General features: G+C 43.4%; 2 protein-coding genes across 29 annotated transcripts in view; one reads left to right on the top strand and one right to left on the bottom strand.

Moving 5' to 3' along the window:
- Nucleotides 1–21,115, top strand: part of LOC6726786 (TLD domain-containing protein 2) — an 80,472-nt gene that overhangs the window by 46,199 nt on the left and 13,158 nt on the right. For 4 of the 28 annotated variants that reach the window (XM_044923233.1, XM_016175970.3, XM_016175972.3 and 1 more), the window contains 12 exons: nt 7,462–7,565; nt 8,802–9,089; nt 10,588–11,076; nt 11,263–11,369; nt 11,431–11,585; nt 12,370–12,943; nt 13,015–13,187; nt 13,491–13,622; nt 13,896–14,047; nt 14,106–14,268; nt 14,426–14,627; nt 15,169–15,258. In XM_044923233.1, coding sequence (XP_044779168.1) covers nt 7,462–7,565; nt 8,802–9,089; nt 10,588–11,076; nt 11,263–11,369; nt 11,431–11,585; nt 12,370–12,943; nt 13,015–13,187; nt 13,491–13,622; nt 13,896–14,047; nt 14,106–14,268; nt 14,426–14,627; nt 15,169–15,258 — 2,629 coding nt within the window. Of the gene's footprint in view, nt 1–1,175; nt 1,263–2,753; nt 2,826–7,461; nt 7,566–8,801; nt 9,090–9,683; nt 9,904–10,587; nt 11,077–11,262; nt 11,370–11,430; nt 11,586–12,369; nt 12,944–13,014; nt 13,188–13,490; nt 13,623–13,895; nt 14,048–14,105; nt 14,269–14,425; nt 14,628–15,168; nt 15,259–19,913; nt 20,324–21,115 lie in introns of those variants that run through there. The other 24 variants (XM_016175971.3, XM_039294951.2, XM_016175986.3 and 21 more) reach the window with 20 other exon arrangements.
- LOC6726788 (probable mitochondrial import inner membrane translocase subunit Tim17 1) lies at nt 5,809–6,919 on the bottom strand. Its single transcript, XM_002102160.4, has 3 exons — nt 6,503–6,919; nt 6,093–6,289; nt 5,809–6,026 (listed from the first exon to the last, which is right to left on the bottom strand). The coding sequence occupies exons 1-3, from the start codon at nt 6,822–6,824 to the stop codon at nt 6,006–6,008; spliced, it is 540 nt and encodes a 179-aa protein (XP_002102196.1). The 5' UTR covers nt 6,825–6,919; the 3' UTR covers nt 5,809–6,005.

The following is a 21,115-nucleotide window of genomic DNA, read 5'->3' as shown; positions in this document are numbered from 1 at the left end:
AAAGTGATATAAAATGCAATTAATTGTTTCAATTAAGGCCAGTCCAAAAGCGCTGGCGTCCAATACGAGTGCAAATGTGTAAATGTGCGATGACGGTTTCCTCCTCTGCGCATGACTAAGAACCCGCCGGCTGATTTAAATATTTGCCAAATACTTTTCATATACAAATAAGATACCCTGACTATCTTTCTCCCTGGCAGCGGGTGAAGGCCAATCTTAACCGAAATCTGTGAGTTTCGTGTTGATTCTGCGGATTGCGGCGAAGGATTCATTTCAAGAGCAGACTGAATAGGCACTGACCTTGTCCTTGGCTTCACACGGGGTATTTGTGTAATGGATCTATCGGCCGATCATAATCGGATTAACCACTAGATAGTCATCAAGTTATCGTTGTAATCGCACCAATACAGAACCTCCTCGATACAAACTACTTCCATTACGCAATCCTCACGTGCTGACTTGCCCTCGAAAATGACACATTCTCTGATGCCAAAAGACCGCAAAAAGTGTCAAAAAATCCAATTAACCTTTTTCTTGGTAGTTAGTGAGTTGGCTGGTAGCAGCGGACGGGCAAATACAAACAGCATTTCACTCGCTTTATTTTTCCAGAGCAGCCAAAAAGCCAAGGCAAACAAACAGAGATAACAATGCGGCATGAAAATTCTAATTATGAGCTGGAAAGTGGGCGGTGGCAGGTGGGTATATTGTTGCCCAGAGGGGCAATTTAAATATGACTATCAGAAGTTGGACTGTGGGCAAAACGTAATATGGAGTAGAATCAAAATCAAAGACGGAATTAATACACGTGACAGTGTTTACCGCACAGCCGCTGCAGTTGGTGTCAGCTGTGTTTGGTCGGCGATAAGGGCCGACTTTGGGGTATTATATTTGTATTTCTCTGCTCGACGGCTCCGGCGACAAGCCAATTAATTTTGTCATCAATATTTTCCACCTCCCACTGCGGTGCCAGCCAAATTGAATCATTAAAAGTCAACAGTGTCGAGTGAATTTATCTTTTGCTTGTTTTAGCCACCTTCCCCTTTTCTCTAACTCATCTGTCAAATGGCGCGGCTATGATTGATCGACCAGCTAATCGGTATCCGATATTTTCCCAAAACATTCATCAATTTCCTGTAATTATTTCAGCCCTAGTCCACAGAAATTGCATTTAGTTTGTAAGCAAAGTAATGAACTCAGTGCGAAGACCCAAAGACTTTTGAACTCACAATGCAGAACGTTATACTTACATCGCAATACTATTGGTAAGCCAACATGATGTGACCTTCAAACACACTTATATTAAAGAGTCTTAAAGGGGTTAAATTCCTGGTAACTGCCTGGCAACTATTGAATGACAGCCTTTCCTCTGAACTCGTATCTTTATGATGACTGCCTCGATAAGATCCCGATCTTTCGATTAGATGCCAAACATTTTGTTCAGCCGAGTTTGGCAAATTGAGGTCATCCACAAATGCGGACTAAATACTTATCTTTAACTCGAAGATCATTAGACTCACTATATCGTAAGATCCAAAACTGAGTCTTACGATAAAAGCACTCAACTTCCGGTGAGCTGAAGACCATTACAATTGGGCAGTATAAACATGATCTTGAGCACGTACTCATATTCCCAACTTCCCTTTGTTTGCTCATTGAGATTCGCCTTCTTGGCGCTGTGGGCCAATGTTAGACCAAACCTACAGGCTTTGGAAATTGAAGGTAGCAAACATTAATAAATTATTACTTACATTTTACAGGCTTAAGACCAACCTATTAATTGCCTGCTCAATTAGTATTTTTCCGTTTTCATTCGATCGAAGTGTCTGGCCATTTCACTGCCCCACTGAACAATTGCCTTTCGTGGCGAGTTCCCATTCATTTTCACTGCTTAAAATTGCCCCAAATTTAGATAAACTGTCTATGCCAAACGCTTTGACCGTGGGCTACATCATAGACTTTCGGGCGTTTCGTATGCGAAACCTTGAGTTCTGGCAATCTCAACCGAAATAGTCGCGAAATGTGGGAATTTTCTTTGCACTCATATCATATCGGTCTATAAAGTGTTCACCCTTGACAAGCCAAAGTATATTTGCACGTCGGGTTGGACATTGTTTTCAACGAGACTTCGAGTGCGTAGAACCAAACTGATAGTATCAACTGATTGCATATAAATGGTAATTCTCGAGAAGCAGTTTACTGAGCACTGATTCTTAGCAATTCGAACAGTAACTTTCAGGGGAAAATACCAACTCAAGTAGCATGGTGTTGAAAACTTATGAAAAAGAAGAGAAATAAGCCAGGTGTTCCTCAATTCTCACCCATATATTTCCACAACCCTACTCGATACTTTTCTGGACGTGACGATTCCAAAGTAATATCTACTATATACTTATATAGCACATATATCCATGAAAATATCCAGTGGCAGATGGATAGCCATTCGACAGGAGGGCTTGGGATTGGGATTGGGATCGGGATCGGGATCGTTGAGTTCCCCCCAATGGTACGTGTGCATTCCGTAAATTGGCATTTGTTAAACCCGCGCGATTAGGCGAGATACACTCAACGAGTTTTGCTGCAGCGTGTATTGGGTGTATTTTGAATTTACCATTTCGTAATTACACATTTTTATTTACCTTATTGTTTCTCCGTTTATTTCTTTGGACCTCCCGTTTTGTTTTGGCACACTTTGCCGTTTAATTGGTTTTGTTCGCCTGCCCCGATGTGCTCCTTATGGATTGCGAACGTGCCAGGTCACGTAGGGCTAGTCAAGATGTTTCCAGTTTGTCACGCAGCGTTGACAATTTGGCGATACCCGTGCGCAGGTAAGTTGCAACTAACACCTCACTATTCCGCCTAAGTCCACCCACCCACAACCACTCCCCACCCAAAGCACCCATCTATTCAAATGCAAATGAGGCAGAGTACATAGCATGTGCATATGTACATATGTAGAAAGAGCCTGTGACGCAGCTGCATGACATAACTATAAAGCCACCTTATGCTATGTGTATCTATGTATCTATGTTGCACGTTGCATGTTGCATGGCCCGACTTAAATCTAACCCACATTTAATAACCCATTCGTAGATCTAAGAAATAACGATATATTTGACTTTCAGCGAATTGTGATCATAACCATAGCCGGGCAGCCCAATTTGTGAACTTTCAAACCAATAATTGCCGCAGTAAATTATGTTTGCGGTCTGTAAATTTGCCTGACAAAAAAACCAAAACTAAATCTAAATCGAAAACGAAAACGGCAGGCCGCAAATATTGATAATTTATAAGCCGAGAGCGGCCAGTGTTCAAATTATAGATTGTTTATAGATTATCTTAATGTTCGCTGTCGTCTTATTAACGAATTCTGATAATTTATAAGTCGCGTATAAGCGTAAATAAATGGCTGATGTTCAAGTGATGTCGACAGATTAAATCCGCAATTTGAAGGGTGTCAGATAAGGCAGTTTTCGAAGTGAGAGTATGTATTTTATAGTGATAATAAATAGATTTGCTAGGATGGGAATACTCCAGGCCTATCCCAAGAAGAGGTCGCAACCTTTTGATGAGTCACGCGGAACACGAAGAAGCACAATCTCTTTATTTTCAATTTTACAACGGCAATAATCGCCAATAATGCATTATGTGCTTGTGCACATTACGTATACGTAGCGAAAACTGAGTCACTCGCTCAGTTCACTCGCTCGGCTTGTCTGCCATTCTGCCATTCGATGCGTAATGTAAGCACTCTGGGTAACACCCCCGTGGGTTGTTGACACCCAGTTGGCCCGGTGGAACTGTGCCAGTAAAATGCTACCTACTGCCACTTCTGTTTTTTCGGTGCTCATGCCAGTGATCGCAGCCCAGGGCCACATTCCCGAAGGTAAACAATGCACAAGAGCGATAAGATACATGTACGTATGAACGTATGTATGTACGTATGAGCCAGCGATCGAGCCCTGAATGACTTCCATTCGGCTTTCAATTGCTCAAGAGCCTCTGGCCAAATGTGACTCGTCGCATTGCGGATACTTCTTGAGATACTCGTTGTATGGAAAACACCAGGAGATTAGTCAGGGCAACTACATATGAATACGTTGTTTCATTTGATCCTCTATTTTGTGTGACCAACTGGTTAATGCGGAAGCGTGTCTGTAGCAGTTTAACTACTGGCTGGCAATTAGTTACAGTGATTAGCACAGGTAGATGTTGGGAATTGCTCGGTGACACAACATGTAAAAGATGTCTTACCCTATAATTATTCTCTATTATACTATTATACTCGTATAATATAGTCGCTGAAATATATAGTGGTTTGTAATAGTACAGATTTGTTGAGATTTAGTAGAATAGAAATATTAGCTTATGAGATATATTTGCCTCGTCTTAAACTGACCTCCTTGGCAGAAAAACAGACGAGGAATGCGAAAAATAAATTCCCGGCCTCCGAACATAATATTTGTGTCATTTACAATTATTTAATAATTATTCATGTTTGCTTGCCGAACAAAGGCGAAATACCTATCCATTCCATTTGAGCGCGAAAGCCAACTGTGCAAATGGATTCCATTGCCATTTCGCCGTCTGAACTCAATAACTCGAACGCCCAAGCAGCTCGGAACGTGGTCGTCATCAAATGTGGCCAACTTAAATCAAACACAGTTGTTCCAACCAGGCTCTTGTTTTTGCAATGGTTTTTCACGCGAAAAGGCCTAGAAAACGGCGAGAACGAAAGGTTTTTTCAGCTGCGCAGCCAGGCACTGGAAGACTTTCCATGGAAAATTCTCATTGGCGCACGGGGGTAAATATGGCTAGGAATTAAAAATGGTGAAGGCAAATATCTGATGGCGACAAATATGCGTTGAATAATTATTTAGTATTTGCTGCCGTCGTTGTTTATCTGCGAACAAAGGCACTTTGCATGCGCCTGCTGCCAGCTGAAAACTTCAGTCCGCAATTATTCTACGCTCTCGCGTATTTATTTTTTATCATTGATATTCAATTATGGTTATCGCCAATTGCGCTAATTGGCAACGCAGTGAAAAGACACGCGCAAATAAACTTTTATTATATTCAGGGGTAAGGCGAAGAGGGGTTCCTTGATCGGCGGAAAGAGGCTTTCATATGCTCAAACTTATGAATAGTCCCCTTCTGTCGATTCGAACATTTTGTTGTCACATTCACTTGGTTGTGATACAACTATCTTGGCAGAGGAAAACCTATTTTCCCGCCCGAAATCGTAACGGAAATTAGTTTTGCCAATCAAACGGGAACGCAATAATAGGGAAAACGGCTCTTATGTGAGTGCTGGAAAACGGAATGTAGTGCAGAAAAGATGTTTTAATAAAGATAGGCACTGGCAACCTTTTAAAAATGAACGACTCAAATTGTAACTTAAGAAAATATAATGTCGAGTTTCTCGGATATCAGATACCCTTGATTTACCTTATGAGCTAGTGAGAGTGCGAGGTAGAAACTTCAATATGTTGTTGGCATTACGATTGAAGCAGAAGACAAATACAAAATTAAAAAAAAACGGCAATTCTTCAATATATCTGTTAGACACTTTTCTAGGAATCTAGTAGAATCCAGTGATTCCATTTATTTAGGAATAAGGCTCAGGATTTAGGCTCAGATACATCAAGGTTTGAGTTTCTCGCTTGATCAAATGAGTTTTGGAGGAGGAAACCCCAAATAAGCTTGGAATTTCAAGTATGGAGCTTTGAAGCACACGCGCCTCCCAAAAAGCCAGCACACTTCGTCTGGACTTCAGACTGTCGATATAAATATGCCGAAGCAAACACAACATGAAGCGTAAAGGAAAATATATTAATGATTCTAAAACTTGCACTGTACGACAATTGAATTTAAATTGAAATGGAAATGCCGCCAGTATCAGATTTGAACAATCAAAGCAATCTTTTATAAATTGGTATGCAATCGTCGATCCACGTTCGAGTTCGCGGATGGATAGCGACGTCTAGGCGATGACGCAGCGAAGAATTCTACAATGCCGAAGAATCGATCTGGAATTAAAGAGTGCGAGTGGCGGAATTATTGAGGGGTATTATTGCCCAGGGGATTTCACTTACCTCTCCATAAGTCGTAGCGAGGGGAGAAACGTCCTTTTGCTGTCGTAAAAGCTCCTGCTTGTACCGTTCCTGCCGCTCCACGGGCGACACCTGGCGGTAGGAATCCGCCGAATAATGGGACACCACAATGCCCACGCCCTCTATAAGGGCCAACAGAGCCCCGCCCACCAAGGCACTACTGAGCATGGAGGTTAGTCCTGCGAAAGATATGTCTTAGCTGTATTTAAACTACCTCTAGCAATGAGCCAAAAAGTAAATATTCGTTTATCAAATGAGCGATAATAGCCATAAAGTTGAGCAAAAAGAAAAACAAGACAAAAAGGTATCGAAGAATATACAACTCCTGAAAACCAGCCTGGTGCACTCATTGTTAATGCATTTACCTGAAAAAAAAAACGCTAAAAACTCACCAGTTCTGGCAGCAAGAATGCCCCCAGTGGTCGCTCCACTAATTATGGCGTTCCACGGATCCTCCTTTTTCCGGAAGTAAACCAGTGAGCAGTCGATGGCGCTGAAGGTGGCGCCCCACACCGCAAAGTTACCGCCCACCAGGCCGGATCGAGCCCGTAACGCCGCCAATCCTCCGCTCAATCGGTATCTCAGGCCGGAGGGAGCGTTTCGAAAGCCCTTGATCGCCTGGAAGGCTCCTCCGCCCAAGGCGCCCATTGCGAAGGCTCCACCACAATCCTCGACAATGCGAAAGGGACAAGGCTCACGACCGTACTCCGCCATGTCAGTTGATTATAGGATTCAGGACAGCTCAGTGGGTAAAATTGATGGGGCGACAGACAGACACACAATTGCCAGCAGAATAGATTTACAAGTCAAAGCCTTCTTTAAATTCAAAGTTTCATTACAAAAATTTAAAGCAAATAGAAATAGAAATATAAAACTTACCATTTTGAAATTATAATCAGTAATTAAATGCACTCGACAAGTCCTCACAAATTCCTTACAAATTACTTATACTGATACCTTATACTTTTCTGAGTTAACTCTATCGAACACCTAAGGACAGTCACTTGAAAAATCGTGACTTCTCGCCAATCGTTTAAAGGCTAATCGAACAAAAAACAAAACAGATCAAAAACCGTTTAAAAAAACATTTAAAATGCGTCGTTTCGCCGTATTTGGACACTCGCTGATCGTCAAGATAATCTTTACAAAACGATAGCAAATGCACAACAAAAAGGTTGAATAAAAAAGGCAAACGGGCTGCCAATAAATAAATTGTTATTACCCGGTTATGGTCACAATTCGAGCTGGAAATTTGTAAGTGATAAGGATCGCAACAGATTGCGCTCCGATCGCTACAAGCCCAAATATTCCATTCCCCGCCGATTTTACAACCGCTCTCCGACTTTTCCAGGAGCAAATCGCGCAGCGTGGATCACGGCCTTGCGGCTCCATTCGACTTGGACTCGCTCCGCTCCAAAGTGGAGCAGCGCTTCGAGAGCGTCGACAAACTATCAAGTAAGTATTTCCGATAGTCCACTAAATATTTACAGATTTAAACCGATGAGATTTCATTTACTCTGTGGGAGTAAATCTAGATAAGAAAGATAAGCAGATGGATGCAGAATTGTATAAAAATGATTTTGTATTTCTCAAAACTAATACTTATTTCGGGAAGGAACCTTGCCCGGTTTAAAACCCTGTATTTGCTCACTTTCAGTTCAAATAGTTTAGTTTAATCTTATATTATACGACAGAATGTAAAATTTGTGTAGAAATCGTAGGTTCTTCAAGTCAACGCTAGGGGTCTCTCAACGAATTGGGTAGGGGATTCTGCCGACAGGTGTCGCTCAAGCTCACACTCTAAGTAAAATCTATGTATAATTACGAGAGTGCTCATTTTGAATTAATCTTAAATTAAATCTGCTATCAAGGAGGGTTTTTTTTTACAAAATAACACTTGCATACCTCGTCAAAATAGAGTGCAGTTTTAAATAATTCTACAGAATCCCAATTTCGATCTATCAACACAGTTTGTACTTTGCGCATTACAGTCCATTTTAGTGCCTAAGCCAGAGGCGTTCCTAACATAATCATAAATAGTTTTGATTACAAAAAAAAACATGTTTACTTTGCCAGTGCAACATCGATTGTCTACCTTTCCTTTTATCGATCGCATAAGTTTGAACTTGACTCACAGTTATCTGAGTCATTGCAGAGTATTGTGTGGCAAACGGGGGGTACCTACAAACAAATTCTTATCGCACCTCCCGGTATCAAAGTGAATAGTTAGTCTGATAACACCAATGGTCTTTTTGCTGGGCCAGTGAGTGGTCTTTCAATTCCGCACGGCTTGCAGACGCTTGCAGAATGTAAGCGTTTAAAAGTGCGCGCCCAAGCTAACAGTGCTGATAGTTGTTTATATGTATGGATGCAATTGTGACAGTTCGGTAAAACTGATGAGCACGCAGTTTGAAGGACAGAGGAAACCGTGTAATACAGGGCCAGAAATGGTGGAAATGATTGAGATATACTGGCACCTGCCAACCAAACAGTTCTCGGTTATATACCTCTGCCGGCGGCAGGTTCCGCCAACAGGTGTGATCTATTCGCACCTGCGACCCGATGGCGACGCTTTCGAGCTCTTCCAGCAGCGTCCCCCGAAGGAACCCGATCCTCCGAGTAAAGAACTGCGAGCACGCGCCGCCAGCGATACGATGCCATTATTAATTATGATTTCTTTTCGTTCCGCAGGGCAAAAGTCTTCATTGCCCACCATACCCACCATTTCCTACACCGTGGGCAATCGCGACACCCTGACATCCGTGGCCGCCCGGTTCGACACCACGCCATCGGAGCTGACCCACCTCAACCGGCTGAACAGCTCCTTTATCTACCCGGGCCAGCAGCTGCTGGTGCCGGACAAGAGCGCCAAGGACGACGCCTCCAGCAGCTCCACCCACGACGCGGACGGCGCCAGCCTGTCCGGCAAATCGAGTCCGGTCGAGCGCAAGCTGTCCGGCGACGAGAGCCGCGAGAAAGGTAAGAACGGAAGCCAACCCAGGCGCTGCTCCGTGGAAATGGTGCAATTGGTGCGACGATAGTGAAGCGTTTGCCATCATCGCCGCTTGAGATTTTCATTGCACGCGCTTTTTACATGCATGTGTCACCATTGTTTGAGAAACTGCGTATTGCGTTCTTCAATCGCTTTTTGGATCGCATTCACTAGAGAAGTCCAAACATTTGCATAATATCATATACCCCTATGCGCAATTAACTGCACATATCGCTTATTTGAATATAGTTATTTAAATTAGGTTTTCTTCGTAATAATGTTTTGTTAGAAACAGCGAAAAGCTGTTATGTTTATTATATATCAAATTGCTAAATTTCGAAAAAGAAGTTAGTCTCAGGGCTATATCTAACTTTGAAATAGCCTTATTCAGCTATTTAATATAGTTAAAGGTATGTGCATACGTTAATTGATGAATTTCAGATAGAAAAGTAATGTTTGGCCCCATTTTGTAATATCTACGATTTTTGGCGCTACTTTTTCCAGAAACAGCATTGCAGTTTCATGAATACCCTTACTTCAGACGAGAACTTTTCAGTATATTCCCTTAACATGAGGTATATGTAAACAACCGAGCTGCGGTCACACTGCTGGCCAATGTTGTCTGTTTCATAGAACGTGTTTTTGCGCTGTTTTTCACTTTAAAAAGGCAATAAAATCGAGTCGGTCGATTGCCGAAAGCCACGTACTGAGAGCCGGATAATCCACGACGTAGAGTGCGCCGGGACGTACTCGAGATCCACAGTTTCAGCATGCACACGGCTGTCTTCTGGCGCAATGGAGGTTATTGTTTGTTTTTCTACCATTGTTGTTTCTCCGATCTGCGAATAAGTGCTAATTGCGGTTCACAAACTCCTGGCCTTGAAGGTCCAGGTGTTCCGGAAAGTATAACCTTCGGTCAAGCAAGGGTCTCGTTGTCCATTCCCATGACTATGTCCCAGGAAACCGCATCGCTGTTATGGATGATAGAGCAGTTGCACTAATAGATTCAAAAGGCATCATAACTAGTTAGAACTAGAAACTAATTACACTATTAAAGTTAAAACTTACAACCACCCAGTTAGTCCGAACTATTAAAAGCCCCTTTTACCCCCTCGTATGATGGTGTATAATATTTGTTACCATCCCATGACCCTATGCAAAAGCTACACCCTTTGGGCAATCTCTTTACGACATCACCTTACACGCCCAACTAACTAGGAAAAGCGCTATAATGCCGTTCCCATTCACTGGTCGTAACACCTAGAACAACAAAGGGGGTCACAAGGCGTAGATTTAGTCTAAACTATCCCATATATCAATTTTGCTTTCACAATCTTATCGCGGCCACGGGTGTAGTTGATAAAATCACAGCCCAGCAAAATAGCACCCGAAAACCACTTGCGCCCAATATAATATAATAACTAAATGGCGTTTTTGCAGACCACCGAACCAGCAAAGATATTAACCAAATGCCGCTCCTTGCAGACATACTCGAGGGCCTGCGCCCCGGATCCCCAAAACCGGGACACATCGAGCGCGTGGGCGGCAGTAGCCAGCAGCAGCAGGCGGAGGAGGAGGCCAACAAAAGCGACGATCCGGTGATCACCCAGCGCTTCCTCAAGATCAATGTGCGCCACATCACAGACGGACAGGGCGTGGTGGGCGGCGTCTTGCTGGTCACGCCCAACGCCGTTATGTTCGATCCCAACGTCAGCGATCCCCTGGTCATCGAGCACGGCCCGGAGAGCTACGGCGTCATTGCGCCCATGGAGCTGGTGGTCAACGCCGCCATCTTCCACGACATAGCGCACATGCGAGTGGCCGGAGGAGCAGGTCAGGGCCTGAACTCCGCCTCGGGAGACGCGGAGAAGCCGGAGATCTACTATCCCAAACCAGTATTAGTCGAAGAAGACTCCAAGGAGCTACCCGAGCAGCAGTCGCTGCTGGGCGAAGACGGTAATAAGCGCTTGGATGGTAAGTTCTGCGACGGGTCATTCCTGAAATCAAGTTTCTGTAACTCCTATATAAAATCGTCGAAGATGATTAACTGCTTAGCTTGCCTAAGATCGGTCGGAAACAGAAGTATAGAAACAGTGATGATAAAATTTCCTTTTCCACAAGAAATTCGCTTACTAATACTATTTTCTTATCTAACAACAGCAGAAATAGGGTCGCTGGAGATCGCTGACGACCAAGAGTCGCTGTGCTCTAGCACTGGACGCGATGGCGACGCGTTTCCCAAAGCCTTCGACCGCGAACGTGTGGAGGTAAGGCATTATAATCATATTGATCCTGTGTTCCAACTAACTACTCTTCCATTTTCTACAGGACTCTTCTATGGAAGCCAAAGATAGCGCTAAGACTGACGCTCTAGACGATGAAGACAAGAAGGCCGGCCTGGGCCTCTCCAGCACTCGCTCCACCCTCGAGGAGCGGCGCAAGAGTTTGTTGGATCACCACTGGGCCATTCCGAGCAAAGACCGGTTAGTGTTTGCCCAGCTGCCTCACGCTTGTGTTCACACATTCTCCAGACATTTTTGTTTGTTGATCCATTTTTAGATGTTTTTTCTCACTTCGCAAAATAATGTAAATGTTTTGTATAATTGTACACGCTTTTTCGATTTTTGAAGAACGTATAAAAATGTTCGATTTTAAGTAATTAACATAATGTACATACATATATTATAACGTTACTCTTCGTTAGACTTTTCACAAATCTTATTTTTAACAAACATAAACATTATTAGATAATTTTGTTTACCTAATCGAAATTGCAAAGCTTAATCGCGAAATTATGAATTGATTAATTTCATACATCGTATCCAATAATACCTTTTGATTGAAATGCGATTTGAATCTGTTTACTGTTCTCATGATTACCATAAAACTCATTAATTTGATAACTCAGGACTATAAACGCATTTCTAAATCAATGAAATCGATAGCTATATAATCGAGAATATATTATCTCAAGTAGCCTTCATGAAGTGAAGTACTTGGTGTGAACTATTCAATCACTGGAAATCATATATAGTAGATAAGACTTTGGCTTGCCAAAGACCACTTTTAATTGTTTTAATAACTTGCTTTTTGTTTTTTGCGTTTTTATTTTCATATTTTGACCACGCCACGCCAAAAACCCTACCCATAAATGCAATTTGTGTTAATAAACCAACCGCTTTACACCAAAACCCATAACACATCGCACCCCCAAAAACCACTTGTACATAAATCTGTGTGTGTGCCGCGCCCCCAAATATTACTCAGCTATTGTTTGTCTAATTCTCGAAGATCCTCGGAAGATGAGGGCGACAACGAGTCTAACGTTACCGTGGACAGTGGCGCACGTGTCCAGGATCCGCACTCGGCCAATAGCTCGGTCAGTGGCGTGCCGCTTGGCCAGCCCCTTGTGGCTGCCGCTGCAGCTGCCGCCGCCGTCGCACCCACCTCAGCCGTCGCTCCTCTGCCTCCCTCGGGCATTGACCTGGAGCACTTGGAGCAACTGTCCAAGCAGTCTTGCTACGACTCGGGCATCGATATACGCGAGCCCGTTCCCAACGTACAGCCGATACCAAAGAAAACCGTCTACAGCGACGCGGACATTGTCCTCAGCTCCGACTGGGTACCACCGAAAACCATTGTGCCGACGCACTTCAGCGAGTCCCCGCCGCGCAGCACCATCCTTGGCCAGAGTCTCGACGCCGGCACAGGAGGCGCAGGGGGCGTCCGTAAGAAGACCTCGAGCGTGAGCTTCAGCGTCGACGACGAGGCTGCCCAGCAGGCTCAGGCCCAGGCGGCTGCACTGGCTGCCACAGACAAGCAGGCGGACAAGAAGAACAAGGTACCCTAATAGATTAAATCAATTTTAAGTGCTGTATTGAAATAGTTACTAATGCATTCTTTACTCTGCAGATGCTTAAACGTCTCTCATACCCCCTGACCTGGGTGGAGGGCTTGACTGGGGAGGGTGGAGCCGTGCCGCCCGGCGGCGTGGGCAGTGGAAGCCTGAACAAGTCGGGAGACACAGACTCGGCGCCCAACACGGGTGACTCCAACCAAAGTGTATTTTCGAAAGTATTCTCAAGGTGAGTCCACCCCGAACTCAGTGAGTTCACATTTAGCGATCTCTGACTATAATTGGTACCAAATTTTGTTTATTTCGTTTCGAAAACTCAAAAAAAAAACCAAAAATGCAAATGCTTACCTTCGTTTTGTGCGGATCGGCTGCTTTGCTAAACATACATACTCCACTTGATCTCGCTCATGTCGCCACACCCCACAAACACACCCACAACCACAACTACACCACACGGCACAACATAATACGACACATAACACTCGATATCTTGCCTATATATACTTTCCACACTCATGTACGAACCATATAGCTCGCCCATCACTCTGGTCTCAGAGCTGGGCGGGAATCTCTTTTCGAAAACACCGTCCGAGGACTCTGGTGGCTCACCTGTGCCGCCATTGACTCCGCATTCGACTCATTCCGAGGGTCACATGACCTATGGGTAAGGACGGATCTCCGATCAGCTGTCACCACTTTCTTGATGTGTTCCACTATGTGTTGCCGTTGTTGTTGCTCTTGTTGTTGCTAGTGATGTTGATGTTGTAGTGTTGAATCGCAAAGAAGTACCTAAGTCCACCAAGCACATTTACCCATTTTTGGTTCAAATTGATTCATAAGCTTCATTCTTTTGTTCTGAGTGTAAATTCCAATCATTGTTCCTTTAGTCCTACGTTCTTATGATCTATGCTAATACTTTCTTGTTGTACCTCCCCAGACGTTCCTCAATCGGTACCTTTATTCGTCCTCACTCCTCGGAGGGCACTTCGTCCAGCACCAAGCTGAAGGAGGCCAAGCAGGCGCCCAAGCTGGACTATCGTTCCATGGTCTCCATGGACGACAAGCCGGAACTCTTTATCAGTGTGGACAGTAAGATGGATTTGATGTTCAATCGATGGGACGCTCACCAATGTTGTATCTTCCACAGAACTCATCCCACGACCGGCTCGAGCCTGCCTTGACCCACCATTGTATCTACGCCTGCGCATGGGCAAGCCCATCGGCAAGGCCATTCCGCTGCCAACCTCTGTCATGTCCTACGGCAAGAACAAGTTGCGCGCTGAGTACTGGTTCAGTGTGCCAAAGAATCGGTGAGTTAGTTTCGTATTCATGGAGATCTTGTTGCTTTATTGCCTGTGAAAGCGTATCTAATACCTCCAGACTGAAATCCGGAGTTTGAACAACATGCTCAATATATTCTGACATACCAAAGAGTGTATTTAATATTGCATTTTTTTTCGATTGCAGCGTTGATGAGCTCTATCGCTTCATAAACACCTGGGTGAAACACCTGTACGGTGAGCTGGACGAAGAGCAGATCAAGGCGCGTGGCTTCGAGCTGATTCAAGAGGACACCGAGTGGACCAAGAGCGGCACCACCAAAGCCGGCATGGGAGGCGGCAGCCAGGATGGCGAGGAGATTAGCGACCTGACCCGCGAGTCCTGGGAGGTGAGTCCGAATCCATTCGATGCCGGCCTGACCCGAGCCTATCCATGCGCGACTATGTCTTTATCTACCTATCCATATCGTTTAACTCTTTGCTCTGAGTTTTCTCCTCGACTTGTTCTACATATATGTATTTTCCAAAGATTCTCTCGAGCTCTTCCACGATATTTTTGACTTACGAACCGAATCGATATTACGATATTACATCTGCTTCTTTAGGTTATGCCTCAGAAATCGATTTAATGATTACTAATTAATTAAATTTATACGCAAAATTTGTTCTATACATACTTATATAATCGTAAATCTTGTTTACATTTTTCCCCACGTGTTTTGTACATGCGTTTTCTTCTCCTTCTTTTCTTGTTTTTCTTCTGTCTTGAAATTTGATTTGCATTTAATTTCCAACCGAAATAATATCGAACAAAATCGATTCGAAATCGAAACCTACAAACAATCTCCATCGAAATGAGTCTCCCATTCGCCCTAATACAAATCTATACCACGATATGATATGATATCTAACATCCTGTAACTACGACAGCTTATAAAGGCGCCGTTCGCCAAGACCTACAAGATCATAAAAACGGCATCGCATGCCGCATCGCATGACCTGGAAATGCTGGGCGGCGAGGTTAGGACCAGAAACCCTTTTATAAGAATTCTTCACCTAAACCTAACTGTGTTGTCCGCACCAAACTAAAGAAAAACAAAAAAAAAAAAAATACTTTGGAAATTGTGTGAAAACTTTGAATTTTTGCTAACTTATATTTCTATTTTCGGTTATTGTTGATTTCAATAGTTTGTGCTCGCTGGTATTTATGTTTCCGTTTCTGTAGTTTCGAAACCTAAGCACTGTTGCACTTTTCTTTAGTTATGTTTTATTAACCCACAAGAAATGAATATTACATTTTCCACGAAAAATCTCTGGCACTAGCACTTGTTGGCTGCATTCGTCACTCAAGTTTTTCTGTTCTTTCGGCACTTTTACAATCGCCCATCATTGGTATATTATCCTATCCATTGGGATCTTAGTATAAGTTGCATTGGGTCATTTCTCTGTCGAGCGAGCATTTAATATCCTCATTTGCTAAAAAGTCAACCAATTATCATTTCTAGATTGGCAAAAGGTTTATAATTCATACTTTCAGTGAGCATCTTAAATTCAAACATTTTCATTGCATCGAAATTTCAATCGAATTCATATTGAATATGAAGGACACAAAATGCGGTGGTGAAGGACCAAGCTTTAACTTCCCTAAAAATGATAAACAACTTGAAATAAAGGATTGTATGTTCGTTTGAATACAAAGCTGGCAACGAGGAAGTAACAAGACCTGTTTTATCTTTTTACATAACATTTAAAAACAAATTGCCATGACAAACACCTCGATTGTATGCGATAACCTTTTGGTTCACTTCCATTGTAAACAAATATTCATTTCTGTAAGAGCCACTCACTTCGGAGAACTAAACCATTCATGGACCTCGCATTTTAGTTCAAGAAACTTTATTTTTTCGACGCTTCTGGGGCTTCACTCAGCCAAATGCCAAATGCAGAGCAACCACAACGAATCACTTTGAGGCTTTATCACTACAGATACATACTCGCATATGGCCCTATTACCCAACCTAGCCTAACAGCCAACGAAACCCATTTACATGCGTAATATATACGACCACAGCCAAGTCCAACCTTGCCTGCGATCGACAAGTATCAGCTGGGAGCCAATCTACAGCCGGCCCCTTGATATTCTGGCCCCTTTTCAGCTAACCACCACATTCTTCTGGTCTCCGTTCGAAGCTCCAAATCGACATGCTAATTAGACTGATTTGACGGGGCTCCATTTCGCAATATTTAACATTTTAAAAGGCACCTGCTTTATGCAGACACATTTTAATTCATCGGCATTTTACAACAATTAGCACCTTTTGTGAATTTGTTTGCGCGATATTAACGGGCACGTTTTCACATCCCCGAAAGCGTGCCAAGTGCAGTTTTGGGTTCACGATGGAGTTGAGTAACTCCAGTGTTTTGAGGGCCTGGCACTCCACTTTAGGCACTCCACCACTGCCCGTAACAGGTCCGAACTGAATTTTCCTTTATCGCCGCAATGATTAATTTCCCCGTCTTATCAGCCGCCAGTGTAGCAATGCACCGGCAAATTGTTTCCTCATTAGCGTCGCATCAAAACATCCATAATCGTAAAAACAGAGAGCCACAGCAGTGAGCTATCAATAGATCTTGGCACTCAAGGGTTATCGCTAGTAAATGGAATACCCACCATTAGTGGCCATGAGTGACCAAACACCAACTAACAATCGCTTCCGATGCGAACTTGGCTTGTAGAAACTTCCGCTGAGCCAAAATGACCTGGAGGCCACAGATGTGCCCAATGAATGGGATCTCTTGATTGTCAAACCCGCTGAGTGATTTGTGGTATATGATTTGGGTGAATCCAAAGTGACCGTTTGGAGATAATGCAGACCAATTGCGCAATACTTGAGCTTATCTTGAAGCGCGTTTGATGGATGAGCTCAGTCGGAATTGAGCCCACATTGTGGATTATCTTTGAAGGAACATGAATTTCGTTCCATTTTCCTGGTCTACCTAGCACTGCGCTACCTCAAAACTATGGGCAAATGAATGCCTTAAGTTAAGAATTTAATGAACATGAATAGTTTGCGGTCTGCATAAATTATGAATTTATGAATGGAGCCAAATGCGTATGCTGAACTTTTACTCAAATGAGCGACGAGTTCATTATTTTATAATCCAACCAACCGGTTGGTTTAGTTTAGATTGCAGACCACTACTTGCGCGGAGATGAGCGCGTGCCTCGCATAAATCGTTTATTGGATGGATCGCTAGATGTTTCAATTATAAATCGATTCAATTAAGCCAGTTCGAACACATGTCGCATCAGCGGAGCAACGGCTAACTACTAACTTACATTTAACTATATTCTAATTGAATCCCAATTAAATACGTATTTAAAGCGCTCCACAGCGATTGTCATTTAGCCGGTTTAAGTTTTCTGTTTTATTTTGTTTGCTTGCCGAGTTGATTGGTGGGTCTCATCATCATCTATTTTTTCGATGCTAAATCCGGTTCAGGTGAATAAAAATAGCAGAATAAAACGATGCGCCTTGCCTCACTTAAACGCTCAATTAGCGGACAAGATCGTACTGCCCGCACTTTGTGGGCGCCGAATCCTAAGCGGTGATGCTCCCGAGCCACGCCCCCCAATTCCCAGGGGCCGGTGACGCCAGCCAAATCAACATCGCCTCCAATTGCTGGACGCCCCATGCCAATATACTATAAATAAATATTTGTAGGGCCGGTAGGCCTGGTGGTGTACTTGTACCATCAATTGGCTTCAATGAATTTTTACGAACGAGCTGGGAGGACAATTGGAATTGGATTGCTCAGAGGCCTGCTCGCATCTCGCCTCTCCACCACCCACCACCCACCACCCACCTCCATCGGAATCATCTTCTCAATTTGCATATCTCTCGCCCAGCCTTTTCCCTCTATCTCCCGGGTTATCAAAAGATGGTTCATCGTATGTAAGTGCACTCGTATATTAAATTGCGCACTTTATTGCAGCAGGCCCATAAACCACTTGCTTAATTCTGCAATTAATGCACTTTCGCGGGTGGGCGGTTAAGTGGGAGTGGTAACGATCTTTTAGTATTCCTGCGGGATACTTTGATATCTCATTCACATAAGTTGTGGATCGTGGGTGCGGTTTCGAATGATTGAGAAGTGCCGAGGTGTCGCACTGATCTCGTTTGAAAGTTAATTCTTGCCTTCTGGCATTCAGACGAATAATTGAGATAGTAATCGCAATTTCTCATTCAAATGAATGATTTGATTAAGGTATCTGCTGTATTGATTCAATTCGAACACAGATACTAAACCGAATTACTTGGCAATAATCATAAATATCAATAATCATAATATAGAAACGAATATAAATAGTATATGCAATAATAGTACTAAGTACTGTTTACAATCTCGCACTTAATAAACGCCATTAAGTTATGGGACGATTCGTATGAGCAGAATTAATGGGCGTAACTGGAATAAGTCGATGATAACTCGTTTGCTTACAAAGTAGTACTGGCTTAAATCAGAGGTTTTATTAGATTGCAACGACCTTAATCTCATCTATAAATAATCACCAAATAATAAGTAAAGTGCCAAAAGGATCTTTAACCTGTTCTTGATCTTGATTATTTTCGCCAGTGAGCGATCCACATTCACGTTGTATCTGCGATTCAATCTAGAATTTTCCCTTTGGTTTGGGATGTGTCGTAAGTCTGTGGCAAGTGCATTCGGTGCATACATATGTAGATGCAGCAGCGGATTCGATTGCCTTCCAAGGAATGCACACAAAAGGTGTACGCACACACTTAGTAAGCCGCTAAAATGCTTCGTTTAAAAGGGGGCAAAGCAAACAAATCGCTGGCCAGGCAGTTAATACACTCGTATAGGCGCTGTGCAATCGATTGATTAGCATGACAGTTAATATGTTTGCATAGCTGTGAAGCAAAAGCGCAGCAAACACCTGAAAAGCAATTACCGCGCTGGGGGAAAGCGGGGGTGGGGATGGAGCACTCTAAAAAAGAGCGACTGCATAACGAAAGGGATAGCATTTGGAAAAGCTACATCGTATCTATAGTTTTGAATCTAATCACAATCTAATCATAATGCATCTTATTCGTCAATAAAGAGTCAGTAAAGAGCACAAAGGATTAAAGAAGCCTGCAGTAATGCAGATATTATCAATCCTAATAATATTATTAATGTTTGCTAAATACCACCAATTATACTGACTGATTCCTCAAAATATATGATGACTAGACTAGACTAGACTAAACTAAGAACAAATCCCGAGCAGAGAATTAAAAGGCTATCCTGTCCCGTTTGTTTGCGATGACAAAGTTGATCCGCAAAAGAGTCGAAAGTCGCCGCAAAGCGCATGTTTAGCCCCTGTGCCTCTGGAACCCCTCCAAGTGATCAGCATTTCAAATGTAAGATCACCCGTGCCACCCACAGTCGCGTCCCTCGAATCGTCACAGTGGACGGACGGATCGCAGCCACAGCTTCATACACTCGTATCAGCTGAAAGGCAGCGGCAGCTGAGCCACGTTTGGCTGCTGTTGATATTGTTATTGTTTCTACTGGCGATGTTGTTTCATTTGTTGCTGCCGCTGCTGCTGCGGCGCCTGCTGCGACTGCGACTGTGTCGACTGAGCCAGCTATGGCTGGCTTTTTAGTTTTCGCAACACCTCCAAGCCGCACAGTCGCCGTCGCGTTCCATTCTGAATATTCGAAATTCGAAATACCGACTTAAAGACCGCAGCGCGTGTGATCGAGGAGATAGAATAGATCTAGAAGTCTGCCGAAAATGTGACTCTCGTTCGACCGAAAAATAGAGCAATATTTGATCAACTGCACTTGGGCAAATAGCTTTCGGGTTTTTCCGCGCAGAGCAGCGTGTCCAAAATTAGATACGGCGAAAAACAGCAGAAGAAAGAGTGCGAGGAAAGCGGCTCGCTCTTCTCTCGATCTTCGGCTCTCCACGATTCTGCGATCTTCGATTCTTCTGGGGCCGCCGGCTAAAAACGCTGCCAAAATGAGCGCCAAAACAATGAAAATCTCAAAAATAGCCAAATACATCAAGAAAAGGGTAAATATTTATGAGTCGACGAAGGCCAAAATAAAATATTAGTCTTCTGCGGGACGTGAGACACTTCTGCCCGGGGTGAAAGTCGTGGCAGAAAACAAAAATAGCGAAACCGAAAGCGAAATCGCATCGAAAACAAAGAAAATTGTATTTCAAAATGCAGTCAGTTTTGTAATCCGCGCGCGTCTCAGCCGAAAGCCAAAAGTATTCAATGCCTCGGCCATAAACGGTGGCCATATCGATCGAAAAGGTTCCCAATTGCCGCCCAAAAGGTCGGATTCGGATTCCACCGAAAATGTCCAGCCCCGACGCTAATGATCATGTAAATGCCACCGCCACGAAGGTGGAATGCGAATCGAAGCCACTGTAGCCACTGTGTATATGGCATACCAGATGATCTGGGCAATCCTTGTGTGTGCTCGTAATTTGTCCGAGAATTAAATGTGAATAGTTAGTAAAATTGGTCAAATTGCCCGGCCAATTGGTGTTCCGCCAAGCAGTCGCTTATATAAACTTATTCTGTGCCCAAGACAGTGACTAGAATCGAATCTCACTTTTCCACTTGGAATTCAGTGATCGCAACGTCTGAACCATCCGTGTTTACACCACGGTTTACTTGCCGACCTCGACCACCTCTTACTATATTTATGTGAAGCCTCAAAAACAGATGGAGTTCTACGACTTCACTTGAACACATACAACACGGTTATCAGAGGCTCTTGTATCTTTTATCTCCAACCCTCGATCGATTCGAGTGTTTCGATTGCTTAAACGAATTTCATATTTCGGAGAAAT

This window comes from Drosophila simulans, chromosome 3R (genome assembly GCF_016746395.2).
Source record: "Drosophila simulans strain w501 chromosome 3R, Prin_Dsim_3.1, whole genome shotgun sequence".
In the NCBI taxonomy this organism is placed as follows: domain Eukaryota; kingdom Metazoa; phylum Arthropoda; class Insecta; order Diptera; family Drosophilidae; genus Drosophila; species Drosophila simulans.
This window is presented reverse-complemented; position numbering and strand designations above follow the sequence as displayed.

Bases quoted from the DNA above. Each gene is read 5' to 3' on its own strand.
- LOC6726788 (XM_002102160.4), bottom strand. From the start codon at position 6,824: ATGGCGGAGTACGGTCGTGAGCCTTGTCCCTTTCGCATTGTCGAGGAT. The intron at 6,290-6,502 runs GTGAGTTTTTAG...TATCTTTCGCAG, and splicing joins CATTCTTGCTGCCAGAACTG to GACTAACCTCCATGCTCAGT. The intron at 6,027-6,092 runs GTAAGTGAAATC...CTTTAATTCCAG, and splicing joins TCGCTACGACTTATGGAGAG to ATCGATTCTTCGGCATTGTA.